At 51.7% G+C, this 15,443-nt stretch overlaps 1 protein-coding gene across 1 annotated transcript; it reads right to left on the bottom strand.

The window, feature by feature from the left end:
• Positions 1 to 4,360: 4,360 nt before the first annotated feature.
• Positions 4,361 to 15,009, bottom strand: LRRC15 (leucine rich repeat containing 15). Its single transcript, XM_069557409.1, has 2 exons — positions 14,884 to 15,009; positions 4,361 to 6,937 (listed from the first exon to the last, which is right to left on the bottom strand). The coding sequence occupies exon 2, from the start codon at positions 6,930 to 6,932 to the stop codon at positions 5,178 to 5,180; it is 1,755 nt and encodes a 584-aa protein (XP_069413510.1). The 5' UTR covers positions 6,933 to 6,937; positions 14,884 to 15,009; the 3' UTR covers positions 4,361 to 5,177.
• Positions 15,010 to 15,443: the final 434 nt, after the last annotated feature.

Genomic DNA, 15,443 nt, shown 5'->3' with positions numbered 1-15,443 from the left:
CAGTGCCAGGAGAAATCCTGCGGGTTTGCTGTCCTTCTGTATTTGTTTATTGAATGCTTATGTTCTAAACACTTTCTGAGTTAAAAGGGGGAAGTGATATAGGGAGGTGAATTTTGGCTCAGTATGGACAGGAATGCATTCACCACTGAGATTATCCAAGGATGAAAGCAGTTGGATGAGGAGGCAGTGATTTTCTGGCCTTGAAGGTGTTCATGCAGGGGCTGCAGAGCAGAGTGAGGAGAGCGTGTGTGAGTGTGTGTGTGTTCATTCGTATGCACTTGTGTGAAATCAAACAGTGGGTCTGTGCTGCGGGCAGGACCCTGGGCAGATGTGCAGGTGTGGAGGGCAGGTTTGTATTAAGAACTCCAGGCATCTTTTGGGACATGGGAGATAGGCGCTCACTCTTCTTCCCTTGTTGGAATTCCAGGCTCCCATCTTGAGTGGATGGGCTCAGTGGTTAGGGAAGGTGCATAAGGCCCTGTCCCAGTCATTGATTGGGTCCTGCTTTGTGAAACAGTGAACACACTACTGACTCTCGCCAGGTCCAGCCTCCTGAGACAGGGTTACACCCGGCAGAAGGGATTGAAGAGCTAAGAGAGCCCAGGAAATATGGTTTGAAGCCCTCTTCCTGGGCATGGCAGTGGAATGAAGGGACAGAGAAAAGATTATCCTTCTCATAAACCCTGGACTTGCACCAGCAGTGGTGACAACCCCTGAACCTGGAGGCCTGAAAAGGTCCCAGGGACTTCTGGACACCTGGAGAGTCACCTTCACTTACAGGGTGTCTTCTGAGAGCCCGGGGCTCGCTAAGCCTGGGTGCTAGGCACTGTAAGAGTCCAGACGTGTGCAGGAGAGTCCTACCCACCAAAGCTAGTGTGCACCTGTGTGTGCATGAGTGTGAACACATGTGCACTTTGATGAACGCTGAGGGAAATTCACTGCCTTTCTGAGACATAGAAGAAGCTCCAGGTTGGGAGTCTGGAGGCCTGGCTGTCTTGCAAGCTCAGCGACTAGTTCACTAGGTGACTATGAGAAATTCATTTCCTGTCCTGGTCTTATTTTCTCCATCTATAAAATGGGTTGAGCCTATTCCTAAGGCCCCATCCAGCCACAGTGACCTCAAGATATTATTTTGATCTGACTCACTTTCCAAAGGCCTTTCCCAGCCATGAATATCTGGTGTCTGTGAAGAGCTGTCTGGGTCAGCCTTGCATTCGTGTGACAAGCAGAGAATCAACAGCGAGATCCCTTAGCCAAGGCGCGCATCGGAACACATGTGTCCTGTGTATACCATTTATTGTTGATTCTGTACTCCAAATCTGTTACAAGCAGCATCCAGCAAAGAAGAACCCCCCACCTCGCCCACCAGGGCTCACACTCTGTAAAACCCTGGGGGCCTAGAAAGCTCTAAATGCATCACCAAGCACCTGGGACTATTTGCAATGATTCCCTAAGTGAGGCAAAATCGATCCACTTTTGAAGGCAGCATGAAGGCGATGAGTTGGTGAGAACAATCCCTCCTTGGGTGAAGAAGAAAGCTCAGACTGGGAGGAGTTTGGCCTGGAGGAGTGCCCACCCTGCCCCTCTCTGAACCACAGCCATGACCTCCTCCCCAAGGCCACCACTGCCTCCCCAGCAACTCCAGTTCAGTTCCAGCTGTGGGGTCTGTGGGTTGATTTCTTTGAGTGATTCGTAGCTAAAGGCAGGTTACCTCCCATGTCTCTATAGCAACTCCAGTTATCTAGTTTTCTGTAGCTGCCTCCTCTTCATAAACTTCCTGAGTCTGGAAATGATTCCCAACACTGCACTACACAGACATCTGTGACAATGCTATTGCTGCCCGTGAAGAGTTCTGAGAACGGTGTTGTGCCTTTAAATACTGACGAGGAGGAAAAATATACACTCAGCCCAACATTCCCTTGAGGAAAGCCAGTTTTTCTTTAATGGATGGATGAGCTTAACTTTTCCTGTATTTACAAAGCTTTGGATCCACACAGTACCAGGTGGCGTCGAATACTAAGATGACGGGGAGCAACAAGACAGTGACTCCCATTTTCCTTGGTTTAGCAATGAAAGCCTAGGACAGGCCATGAATTCTTGTATGAGCTTAAAGAGAGAAGGAACACTCACTGCCTGTTAAATAATGTTGCAGAAGCAAGAGGTTTTAGATCCTCACACATGTACCACTCCTGCACAGGGCTATTGTGAGGGTTAAAAAGAAAATGTCTGCTAAGTGCTTTGAAGGGTATCTATGCAGAGTAAACATTTTTGAAAAACAGTGGTTCTAACCAGTTTTTATTGTCTTTCCTCCAATATTGACCCTCCACTCCAAATGGAGAACTGACAAGGAGGCCTAGAAGCCAGTGAGCTGCGGAGAAAAGTGAACTCAACTCTGGGGAACCAAGCAGCTCACTTCAGCCCCAAGAAGTGAGCAAATGCCAAGAGCCAAGAGCCTGTTGGAAAGGAAACTCCACCCACCTTTTCTGGCAGCTTCCTGACCAGACAACATGGTTTAGAGAGACCACATGGCCTGCCAAGGAAGAGGAGGCTCAATGGTTCCCTCCAGTCTCTGATGGAGAAAGGACCAGGGGCACTCAGAAGGTCAGGAAAAGGGTCCGCCAGCCCCACCCAGTGTGCTTCCCTGAGGAGTCATCTGAGGACAGCTGCCCTCAGACCAGCCTTTGATCTGGAGACACACGAGGTATCTTGGGCCAGAGAGGAAGATATTCCAAAGTCATGGCCAATGCTATCAATACCCAGGGTCTGGGCTCAGCTTGACAGGTCACACTGGATGATGAAGACTCCTTCCTTACTTTTCTGATATCTCTGGCCCACTTGTACCCTTGCACAATGAGATGCTTGGGCTTCCTTACAAGGAGTCCTTTGAGGAATGCAGTGCCGAACCATGCTTCCTGTCTGGAGGAGAGTAGGCCATGCTTCCCCTTTGGGGCCCAGGATCAACAAGGCAGGTCACCATTGGGAATGATGCTCAAGCCCCAAGCTCTAGGCTCATTTCTTTTTGGACCCTGGCAAACCCTGGTACATGTCTGCCAGGTACTATAAATATTTTGGAAACATTTTGGAGACCCAGATTTACCTTGGGGAGATAGTGTCTTTTGCCTCTAACAACATCTCTCCCAGATTTCCTGTGATGGAGAGTGAAAAGCTACAAAACACACTAGCTCTTAACACACATCTGCTCCTGGACTCGTCGTCAGGGCCCGTCAGCACCATGCTGTTAAGGCTGAGGTGGATTTCTTATTTGTCTCGTTCGGCAGAGGGAACTAGTAAAGGCCAGTCAGGATTGAGGGCAGATTTCCAGATCTGTGCAGTATTGGCTTCAGCTCTTTTCTGGGAAGACACAGACACCTGAAAGTCCCCATTTCACTGTTTCTTCTTCTAAAGTGGTATAGCAGGTGTCCAGAGAAAGACAGGCATCGTCATGAGTGTACTTTCTTGACCTGTGTGAATATGTGTGCAGCAGGAATGGTGGCCAGGGCAGGTATTCATGTGACTGCAACACTGAACCAAAGCACTCAACTATTGCAACCAGACTACAGGCAGGGAGAAGCTTCAGAGAGGTCCCTGACCCAGTCTGACCTGTCTGTGTATCCATGTTGCCTGCTGTGTATGAGAATGCTGAAGTTCAGTTTCTAACTGACTGTAATGTCTATGAAGAATTTTACCACGGCCAGAGGGATTGCTGGGTTCTATTATACTTGGCTGTCCAATTAAAGGATCTCATCTCTGAGCTATTTCACTTTCCCAGATGCAGAGGGAAAATTAAAAACAGATATAGGGCATCTCATGCCCATAAAAGGCCCAAGCAGAGGAACCTCCAATGAGCAACAGACAGCTTGTTGGCAGGGTAGGGTGTGTGGTTGCATGGGCCTCTCTAGTTGAGATGCTTCTGACCTTCCCAGTCTGGGTGCCTGAAGGTCTGGCATTGAACACAATTTCCTGCTCAGGCCAGAGTATACCTACATCTTCTCCTCCACCACTGCTAGCTGGGCCTTTGCAAGGACTGGCGGCAGGGGGAGGGCAGGCAGGGGCCTATCCTGATCTGTGGGGAGCCAGTTCCCAGGTAAGTCCATGCCATCTCCACAAGCCCCAGTCTTCTCCAGTAAAGGCCCCAGATGGAGGATCCTGGTGATGTCTCGTTTCTTGAACTGGGTACTAATCACACAGGTGTGTACAGTTTGTGAAAATCCATCAAACCTTACACTAGCATGCTCCCACTTTCTGTATGTAGGTTACATTTCCAGAAACAGTTAAAAGAGAAAAACCTTGCAGGTGAACACAAGGACCCCCAGGTACTAGATTGCTTTCTCTATCCAATACCAATAAGCTGACTTTCATGTTTTGGGGAGGTCAGAATTTTTACATGATTTTATTCCTTAAAGGATTAAAATTTCCAAAGCAAAATTTGCAGTTCAGAAATACTCTCTAAAGAGGCAAAACTTGTTTCACCGGTGCCTTTCTTCCTTCTCCAGATAAAAATCACAAGAGAGATACTGATGATGGCTCTGCCTTCAGAAACTGAGCAGCCTCAGTTTTCCCTTTCTCTCTATCATAGCATCCTGAAAGCCAGGGCATTTGGCAGTTCTTGAAAAAGCAGCTAAAAGGTTTGAAGCCTCCATTGAGGAGAAAAGTCACCTTGTCTTCAGGAGCAGGAAATGAAGAGAGACTTTTCATTCGAGGGGACAGGGTGGAGCCATGCCACAAACAAGACGAGCAAAGAAGGGGAATCAACTTACATAATACTTGGGAGAGGGGCTGTCCCGGTGGAGAACTATTCCCACAAAGTGGCAGGTGTGTGATAACTGTGTCTACAGAGGCCAGCAGGGGCACAGACACAGGGAAGGCACATTTTGGAGGAGAGCTGGCGAGCTTTAGAGGAGGGGCTTTCTTGAAAGAAGCCCAGGGATGTGAATTGGGACCACCACAGGATTTTTTCCATGGCGGGTTAGATCTCCCTGGTAGTAAGAAGGTTCTGCCAGAACCTCATCTGCAGGAGAACCAGGCAGGTCAGGAAAAGGTAGGGACGCCTTTCTCTAGGGGACCTGAGAGAGAGGGACAGGGGATGGTCTGTGGACCCAGAGGTAGAGGCAGCACAGTGAAATCCCGGGTCCTCTGGGGGTCCCACCGTCACCTAGCCCTTCCTCCAGCCCTCCTCTCTAACACTCATTGGGTGCCTTCATCTGCATCAGGACCGCGTGGCTCCTCTCCTTGCAGCAGCAACAGCAGATGCAGGCAGCCAGGGAGCAGGCCAGGGCAATGATGCCGATGACAATGGCGGCAATGGCCAGTCCACTCTGGGCCCGGGTCATGCCCCCTGTGTCACGACTATCAGGGGTCTTAATGGTGGTCAGATCGGTGTAGTCCTTTGTGGGGCTGGTGAAGTCAGTGGCGGAGGAGATGGAGGTGGTGTCGGGGTAGCTGGACGTGCCTGGATATGTCGGTGTCTTTGGGTAGCTGGGCACCTGGGGGATCCCTGGGACCTGGACACTGGGAACATCAACATTAACATTGATGATGATGAGGGACTGGCCACGGACACTGGCTGGGCTGAAACACACAGGGAGGCTGTCTGTCCCCAGCCTGGCCTTGTTGAGCAGGAGCCAATTGCGGAGCGGAAGGATGTCTGAGTCACACCTCCAGGGGTTGTCATAGAGCCGCAGCTCACACAGCTTCCCCAGGTGATCGAAGATGCCCAAGGGTAGGTTCTCCAGTTGGTTGTTCTGCAGCTGGATGGTCAACAGGTTATTGACATTGGCGAAGAGGTTTCCGGGGAGCTGCTGAAGGCGGTTGTTCTGCAGGGAGATGTTCTGCAGGTTGGCCAACATGCGGAAGACGCTTCCATCCAGCTCCTGCAGTGCATTGGTGTGGAGGGACAGCTCCCGCAGCTCCACCAGTCCATTGAAGGCATCCGGGGAGATGTAGCTGATCTGGTTGCGGCTGAGGACCAGGACCTGCAGCTGGCGGAGGCTGCTGAAGACGTTATCGGGGAGGGAGGTAATGTGGTTGTCATAGAGCCACAGCTCCCGCAGGTTGTGCATGGGTCCAAAGATGCCGGGAGAGAGCTCCTTCAGGGAATTCCCAAAGAGCGTGAGCCGGTTGAGCTGGGGCAGCTGCAGGAAGATGCCGGGGGGCAGCTGGGAGATGTGGTTGTTGGACAGGTAGAGCTTCTGGAGGTTACGGTTGTTGTGGAAGAGGCCGGGCGACAGCATTCCAATCTGGTTCTGCTGCAGGGCCAGCTCTTGGAGGTTGCTGAGCCCGTCGAAACAGCCCATGGGGATGTCTGAGAGTCTGTTCTCATACAGCCGGAGGACCTGAAGGTTGCTCAGGTGCTGGAAGACCCGGGGTGAGAGGTGGGTGAGGCTGTTCTTGCCCAGATTGAGCTTGGTGAGGCCCACCAGGTGGTCGAAGACCCCATCAGGGATGTACTCCAAGTGGTTGCCATGCAGCTGCAGCTCCTTGAGGTTGCTGAAGTGGGTGAAGTGGGCCGGCTGGATCTGTACCAATTGGTTGCTGGACAGCAGGAGCGACTCGAGGTTGTCCAGGCCCTGGAAGAGGCCAACAGGCAGGATCTGGAGCTTGTTGTTGGCAAGGCTGAGGTAGCGCAGCGAGCCAAGGGTGCGGAAGGCACCAGGAGCAATGTGGGCCAGCTCGTTCTTCTCAATCCGCAGTGCGATCAGGGCCGAGATGTTGAGGAAGGGGGACTCATTGAGTTCGGTGATGTGTGTGTTGAGGATCTGCAGGCTCATGGCGTTCCAGGGCAGCGGGGTGGGCACCACCGCGATGCGTGCCCCCGTGCACTCCACCTGGGAGGCCCTGGAGCAGGTGCACTCGCTCGGGCAGCCATAAAAAGCCAGACCCACAGCCCAGGCCTGGCAGCCCACCAGCAGAAGGAGGTAATGTTTCAGTGGCATGGCCTCTGCAAGGGGAGAGAGAGCACGTGGGTCAGGACTGCCTCACCAACACTGCCGCTACTTTTAACCCAGCATCAACCTTGGGTGCCAAACACTGGCTTGCCTTTGAACCCCATGACCACGTGCCCATCTCATGCTACCTATAGCTTGATCTGCAAGCCTCTTCATCTTCCCCGCCGGCCTTCCTACTTCCAGGTTGCTGCCCAAGCAATCCCCCCAACCTAGAGGGCTCTTCATCCTCATCCAAATCTTTCCCACACTTCACTTGCCGCCACCTTAGGATTCCATAAGTCGGCTTTAGTCACCCTCCAATGCCAGTGGTTTCCCCAACCTCCCTCCTAACCCAGCCACAGAGGCCACATGTGGCATCCCCTGTGACCCCGTCTGCCTCCTCACTGCTCAGTAGGCTTCACAAGGGCAGGGCTGCTGGTGCCCCATCCCGACGAGTCCCTTAAGTCAGGGACAGTATCTTATCCATCTCTGTGTCCCTCTCAGTTCCTGGACTTGCTGGCTGAACATGGCTTCCTCAGGAGAAACCAATAGGAAATGAGAATAAACCAGGCCTGAACCAGGGGGGCAGATGCTGAGGCCATGAACATGGAGGCTGCTGGGAGGAGCTGCGACAGCCAACAAGAGGGGGACCATGCAGTGATCTGGTGGAAAAGACTGCAGGGAAGCTCGGTTTTTGCTCTCCCTGGGCCCCGCCCTGCCCCATCACCACCAGCAACAGCCTGCCCTGTGTTAACCCTTTCACAGGTGTTTATCACGGTTTAATGCAAACTACCTTCTCAAAAAAAAAGGAAATTATCCACACCACTTCCTATCTCGCTGAAAGGACTGCTGTGGGTCAGCTGATGTTTGGAGTCTGCCTTCTGGGTACCAGTACCACTTTCCAAAAGAAACATCGAGTGGCCTTGAGTAAGTCCCAGAAAACTTAGGATGTACTTTGAGCTGAGAGGGCTTCCCTGGTGGCTCATACAGTAAAGAATTTGCCTGCAATGTGGGAGACCCTGGTTTGATCCCGGAGTCAGGAAGATCCCCTGGAGATGGGAATGGCTACCCACTCTAGTATTCTTGTCTGGAGAATTCCATGGACAGAGGAGCCTGGCGGATTATTGTCCAGGGGCTCACAAAGAGTTGGACACACTGAAAGGTGGTAGGTAGGCCCAAATGTTCCCTCAGACACAGTACTGATCTGAGAATGGATCCATAATCATGGAAGTTTTGGTATTTGAGTTCAGGCCTATAAACTGTATAGAAAGTGGGAAATGGGGCATGGGGGTTGGGCCCTATGTGAATATTTAAGGACCACTAACTAGTTGTTGGGGCTTCCCTGGTGGCTCAGAGGGTAAAGCGTCTGCCTGCAATGCGGGAGACTCGGGTTCAATCCCTGGGTCGGGAAGATCCCCTGGAGAAGGAAATGGCAACCCACTCCAGTATTCTTGCCTGGAAAATCCCACGGACAGAGAAGCCTGGTAGGCTACAGTCCATGGGGTTGCTAGATCTTGAATGAAGTTTGAGGCCTCCAGGCTCAGCTTCCTCACCCTCAGTGATGCTGATAACCACTGTCCCCACCTGAGGCCGTTGTGAGGGGGCAGATAGGAGAAAGGCTGTGGAAGTGATCTGTACAGCATTGTGAAAATGTGTGAGCATGTGCCAAGCTCACCCACAATATGCCCTTATAGACTCTTGCAGGCAGGAAGGCCTCAAAGTGCTTTTAACCTTGGCATTCTTAGTCAAGTGATGAAGAATTTCTGTGTATGTGCAGAGCATCTGTAACTTCCATCTGAGGTTCAAAGAGGTCTTTAACTCCCAAACGGTTAAGAACTGCTGATCATGCATTCCCATCATTTTAAGGGATGTAGGAAGCAGGGAAACTGAGGCTTAAAGCCTCAAGCCAAGATCTTCAGATACCTGATGAGAACTTTGAGTGTTAATGCAGTGCCTCTCCTTGCCTCTCCTTTTAATGAGCAAAAGCCCTGAGTCAGAGGAAAGAATTCAAATGATGGTCTATAAGGCCATAAACTGACTGGGTAGACAAGGTATTTCTTTGACCTCTTGTTGCTCCCCTGAACTCATGGGGTCCTGAGTCTGGTCCATAACTCAGAATAGTCCAGGCTTCCTTACCTGGAACTCAGTGCAACCCTCCCCTGTCCCCCAAAAAGTTTACCCAAGTTCATCCCACCCCGGACCTTGATTGTTGCCTTAGTCACAACCCATCCAAGGCTTGACCTGTTGTGCTTTCACTTCAAAGACTCAAATAAGTATGTAAAACTGTAGAGAGAAGAAAGAAAAATAACAACTTGACTAATGAAATCAAGATGTAGAGGAAGGGGGCCAGAATAAGCTACGGACACATTTAAAAGGATGAACTTGTATAGACAAATGTCAGATCCAGAACTTGAGAGCAGAAAAGTAACATCTTAGATAGGGGGCACTGAAAAAAGTGAATTAACATCCACCCTTAGATGTCAGGGCTTTTTAATTGATGGTAACAGAGAAGGAAGACTGCTCACAAAAGCTAATGTGATTGTAGATTGCATTAATAGAAGTGTTAAGTGTGGAACAAAGGAGGTGATTGTCTTCCTCTACACTGCCCTCATCAGTCCACATCAGCAGTGCTGATCTCAGTTTCACCCTGAACTTGAAGAAAACCCAGTGATAAACTGGTCTCCTGAAGGACTTCTGGAGAAGAGTTTGAGGAGGGTGAAGGGATGCAGACACCAGAACATTCTTGCACCCACTGAAGGAACTGTGGATGAATAGCCAGAAGGAGAGATGTGAAGAATCTGCAAGTACTTTCTTAATATATGTCAAGGGCTGACTTGGGATAAAGAAAGCAGCCTTACTCATGTGGCCTCCAAGGTCCAAACCAGTGTGCAGAAGCTATGGGGTCACATATTTCAGTTCATCACCAAAGACAGCTTGTCAGAATCAGAATGGACAAACTTATAAGGTAGTAAGCTCCCCATCACTGAAAGTGTTTAAATAGAAACTGAGCAACTACTTGGTAAGGACGCTGAAGAACAGGTTCCTACACCGGGTAGAGTACTGAGCTGGATGACAGCTGGTGTCCTGTTCATCCCCAAGAGGTTAGGATTCTAAGGCTGGGTGTCAGAGCAAGGACATGAGAGCCATCTACCAAGACAATACAAGACAACAGTGTCTGCACTATCTACAAGACAATAGTGTCTGCACTCCCAGGGAGTCCGTGCAGACTGCAGTGGGTGTTTGCCCATCCCCTTGACATGTGTGTCAGAGAGATCCACTCCCTGGACTAACTTACCAAAGGCGAAGCGTCACTTCTGGTTATGAGCCATGCAGTACTCAGCTTCTGTGCCCAGAATACTTCAAAATGGTATTGTTGCCCAAGTATTAGAGATTAAATTAAAGTGCCCATAACCTGGCGAGCCCAGGGCAGCCTCTCAAGTTTCCCCATCTATAAATGAGGGTGTGGGCCAAGGTACGCATCTCAGACCTCTGAGTTTGTACTCCCCAGCTGGGGAGGGGCATCAAACCAGGCCCAGGAAGGGCCCAGGGCCAGGGGAGGTACCTTGTGATTTGGGAGGAAGAAGAACAAGATAATTCCCTTATAGGAGCAGAGCCACTGTTGTTTAAAACAGACCACACTCAGCTTGACAAATATTGCAAGAATTTGCAGATTTTCCCCCTCATAAAACCGTCCCGTCTGTAGAGCCCATCCCAGCACCACATGCAGTGGGCTCCTAATTGCCAGCACTTGTTATTGTTGCAGCTGACACTGACTGCTCCAAAGGACCTCTGGGGAGCCCATTCCAAACCCAGCTGCAGAGCCTCCGGGGAGGGAGGGACCGCAGGAGCAGGGCTGGACGCAGGGCAGGCCCTTAGATTCCCAGTAAGGGTGGCCTGTGTCTGTGGCAGCCCGAGGCGCTCGGGAGCCCAGCACACAGCAGCCTAATAGCCCACGCTGCCCTGCGCCGCTTGGTAACCATGACAAATGCCAGTTAAAGTCCCACAAAGCTACTCTAATTACACCTTCCTCCTCCAAGCAGCCAAACGCATTCTCAGTCACTGCAGCGACCAGCCCCTGTCCTTGGAGGGGGCCCAGCCTGGCGTCTGTCGCGGGCCTGGGGAATTCACTGAGCCCACGGTACACAGAAGGACGGACAGACAGCTCACCTGGGCACTCTGACGTGGTCCCTCCCCAGGAGGAGAAGTGCTCGGACCCGGAGCTCTGGCTCTGGGTCGCCTTAGCAAGAACTGCTTATATGACTCATGGGCAAACACATAATTAGCCTCGAAGCCCTGGGCTTTGTTGGCTGGTGGGTTGGGACTTTGGGGTTTAATACCATCATTCACATTCCCTAAACACGAGCTTCCATGGGAGGAGACGCCTTCTTATTTCAATGCCATGGAGCAAAGATTTTGGAAAGAGCCTAGGAGACGGATGAGCTACCTAGTCTTGACTCCAACCTGGAGTGTAAGTTTAGGTGAATTCTCCAGACCTCAGTTTCCCCTCCTGTAAAGACTACCAAGGCCCCTGGGCAGCTCTGATATATTCCCAGAGACAGAATGGAGATTTGGCCTGAAGCCCCACCATTCCCACCGCCCCCTACAGGTCGCATGGAACCACCAGCAGGGCCACCTTCTCTCTGAGGCTTGAGGACCTCGTATCCATCTTTGCAGGCCCACCATGTTTCAGAAGTTTTCCAGGCAGGGTAATCCCGCTTGTTAACTGGTGCATTTTCACATGGCCAATAGCCATTTCATGGATTGGGGAGCTCAGAGGCGACCTTTGGGAGGGCACCTCCTAGCCCATCTGGGGAAACTGAGCCCCAGACAGGAGATCTCTCTCCCTAGCCTATGTCCTTCCCCCAGAGAGGCCTCCCAGAACGTGGCTTCGTGTGCACTGAATGTTGCCCCATTTACCGAGGGAGCTGTACTGTCTCTCCCTCACTCAGCCAGTGTCAGCCTCGGTCCAGCTGCTCCTCTGAACCTGGTCCACTGGATCTGAAGTCACTAAGAGGCTCACTGCATCCTAACCTCCCATCTCACTGATATGAGGTAACCACCCCCGACCCCAGTCAGTACACAAACACTGTCTGGAAGTACCTGGGAAGTTTGCTTAACAGAATCGACCTCACGGCATCACATCAATGAGGATTACATGTAAAGCACTTAGACTCACTCTTGGCCCCAAATGAGTACTAAATGTTACTTACAATTATTGTTTATCCACCTGTTGAGTAAAATCAGAATCTCTGGAGGCTCCATCCACAGAGCTCCTGACCCTGAGGTCTGGGGTGAGTGGGTGCCCAGGATCCTGCACATTTAACAAATCCCCCAAGTGACTCTGACACAGGGGTCCACAGCCCTTACCATCACTTGAGACCTAGGTCAGCTGGGACCCCACATTCCCGATATATATCATTTACTGCCAAGCAGTAAAGAGAGACTGAACCCTGAATGGGGGGAGCTAAAGGTCAGGCCACAGACCTGGTCCAGCTCCCTCTGTCGCTATTTCTTTCAGTGGTCCTTTCTCCATCCCTGTCATAAATCTGGGGTCTGAACTGAGTTGAATCCAGCAGTGGAGGCTACTTCCAGGAGCAACACTTAGAGGGCAGGGCATCAAAGGTACCAGGGTCCTCTGAGCCCATCTGATCTAACCATCTGGTCAATGTGTAGAGAGGAAAACTAAGGTACCCAGAGGAATGAGGGGTCTTGCCTAAGGTCACATAATCAATGGAAGATTCCAGACACCCAGATCAGGGCTCTATCTAACCATAATGCTTGGTGACCCCCTGAACCTTAACATGAGGCTTTAGGATCTCATCAACCACATGTCTGGCAGCACCTGGAAGCAGAAAGAGGTGGCTTCTCTCTCTCCATCCTACAATGATCTCAGGTTCATCTACAGTCCACCCTCTAGCTGCCCAGCATGACTGTTCAAGGTCAAGTGCCTCTCCCAACTCCCAGGCTGCATGGTCTGAGAGATGTTCTTCCTTAAGTCTGCCCTGATGCTTCTGTTTGCTCAGTTTCACCTGAGTGCCCTGGAGGAGTGCAGGGAAGGAACCAGAGGGATTGATCCCATCATCTCAATTCACAGCCCCATTCAGGACTTTACCCCTAAACACATCCTGGAACCCCAAAGGAAGAGGGGCCACCCCCTCATGCCCCACCTGGTTCAATCACTGACCCCATCTCTCGTGGCCCACCAAAGTCAACATACAGTTCATTTGTTTAAAGAAGAAAATGAGAAAGAAAAAGCCAGTCCTTTCCAGCCCCAGGGTTAGGGGAGGCAGGGCTTCCTAAAGAGGCCAGAGCAGGGCTGTAATTAGGTTGGCAGAAGCGGCAGGAGATACTGAAACTTGTCAGCAGACCAAAGAGACACTCCTACTTGGGGCTTTTATTTTAAAAGCCTTGGGCTACAGCCCCTTTCTCAGGGTACCACCTGGGGGGGGGGGGGCAACTTTGATAAAATGGATCAACCTCTCCTCAAAGGATCTTGAAAGAAGTTTCTAAATCCCGTGTTCCCAAAGCCCAGGGAGGCAGTGAAACCGGAAGCTGGAGTCAGCCGTCGGTGGTCAGGACTCAGCGAAGCAAATTGCCATGTGTGATCACTGCCCCAGGAGTGTGCGCTGGCAGGACAGAGTTAGAACAGCTTCTACCCCAGCTCTCCTGACTTCTCCCCATCTGGGTCTACTTCCACCCACACCCCACCACCCCTTCCTCTGCTGAGCAAGCCAAGTAGCGTCTCCAGCCCTGGGAGAGCCTTCCATGTCCTGACTTTCTGCAGGGTCTGTTCAGAACCCTTCCCCCTGGCCCTGACCTCTCTCACATACTTGTCTCCTCCCCCCAGAGCCTGCCTGGCCGACTCAGGACCACAGGCAAATAGGACGGTCTGGCCCTGAATGTGCCCCAGATGTTCCATCGAGGCAGAGTGTAAGAAGTGGCAGCCATTAGAGAAGTTCTAAATTATGGAGCCAGTTGAGCTACAGTGATATAATCCTAAAGGAGAAGCCAGAGCATTTCAGTCTAGCACCTTCAGTCTGAGTGATGTGTCATCCAAGAGAGAGTCCCAGCCCGCTCGGAGGTCACGCGTCTGGCCCTGGACGTAGACTGGCACTCAGCATGGCTGGGAAACTCTAGAGAAGTTCTGGTTTTCCACAGTTGGTTCCTTGGCCCCACTTCTGCCTCTATGTGTGAGGAGAGAAGCTGGTAAAGGTACAACAGTCACAATCTTAGATGCAAACCACCCTCATCACAAATCCATCTTCAGCCCTGACTCTCTCCGCCCAAAGCCTTTAGTGGCAAGACAAGAGGGGGAAGTGGCCTAAGCCACACACAAACTTAGAATCCAGAAAAACTCTGAATCCACAGCGGAATTCCAAACTGGAATCCAAACCAGACACCAGAACATCTGCGGAAGCTGCTTTCGTAGCAACTGTGAGTCAGTCTATGAAAAGAGGACAGTTCTTGCCGGGGGAGCCCCCAGCAATCCCTGAGAGACCCAAATTCACCATGGACCACTGGTGCCCACCATAGTAAGTGCTGAAGAAGAGGACCTGGGTTTGAATCATCTGAAACTTAAAAAAGAGAAAACTCTTCTCCCGATGGAGCTAGTATCCTGAAAGAGGTACACTTGCTGGGTAACTGGTGTGATAATTTAGTTAACTTTCCACGCGTCTTGCCAACCTAAAACATTTTCTCAGCATCTCAGGTCGACATGAGGGACGGGTAGGACAAGTGGAGCCACAGGCGGGTCAGGGATCAGGAGAGGCGGGCTGTGGCCCCAGGCACCTGGGCAGCAGGGAGGCGCGTTCTGAGAGCATCCTCAGGCACCACGCCAGCCCTGCCTCTTCTGGACTCTTCCCCGGGGGAGCGGGGTCAGCAGAAAGGGGGGTGGGTAGCCAGGGTCCTTCCAGTCCGGTAGGAGGGAGGGAGGAGGCAGGGGGCCAACCCGCCTACTTACCAGCAGCTCGGCGCCCGCCCGCCCGCTTGCCGTCGACCAGAGGGAGCCGGAGAGGAGGACGTGGGGCGGCTCAAGGCTGCAGCATGAGTGCGGCTCCTGGGTCCTCCGCGTATTTAAGGGCTGCCCGGCGTGAGTCACCGCCAGGGGCAGTGTCGGCGCGGTGGCAGGGAGGGGCGCGCGCGCGCCACTGCAGCGCCCGACGTGCGAGGACAGCGGCGCGGCATCCCCCGGGGAGGCAAGCCTGCCGCGCTCAGGGGAGGGGGTTTCCTTCTGCCAGATGTTATGCTGTTTTTTTGGCCCGGGAACCGGGGTGGGAAGGGAGCGTTGTTTGTTTTTTTGAACACGTTTTCCTCTTGTCTCTATTTCCCCAGTGTTTCTTTTGGACTCTCAGTGGCATTGGCTGCTGCGGTTCTAACAAAGGGCTGTGGCTCTAGAAAAAGCATCCGTCTTTTCCGTTTAAACCTTCTACTCAGAAGTAATTTCAAGTTTACAGAACATTTGCAAGAATAATACAAGGAACCCTCTTATTTGCTTAACCCAGTTGACCCTGTGCTAACATT

Source organism: Ovis canadensis, chromosome 1 (assembly GCF_042477335.2).
Source record: "Ovis canadensis isolate MfBH-ARS-UI-01 breed Bighorn chromosome 1, ARS-UI_OviCan_v2, whole genome shotgun sequence".
NCBI classification, from domain to species: Eukaryota; Metazoa; Chordata; class Mammalia; order Artiodactyla; family Bovidae; genus Ovis; species Ovis canadensis.
Note: the sequence above shows the minus strand (reverse complement) of the source record. Positions and strands in the feature narration are given on the sequence as shown.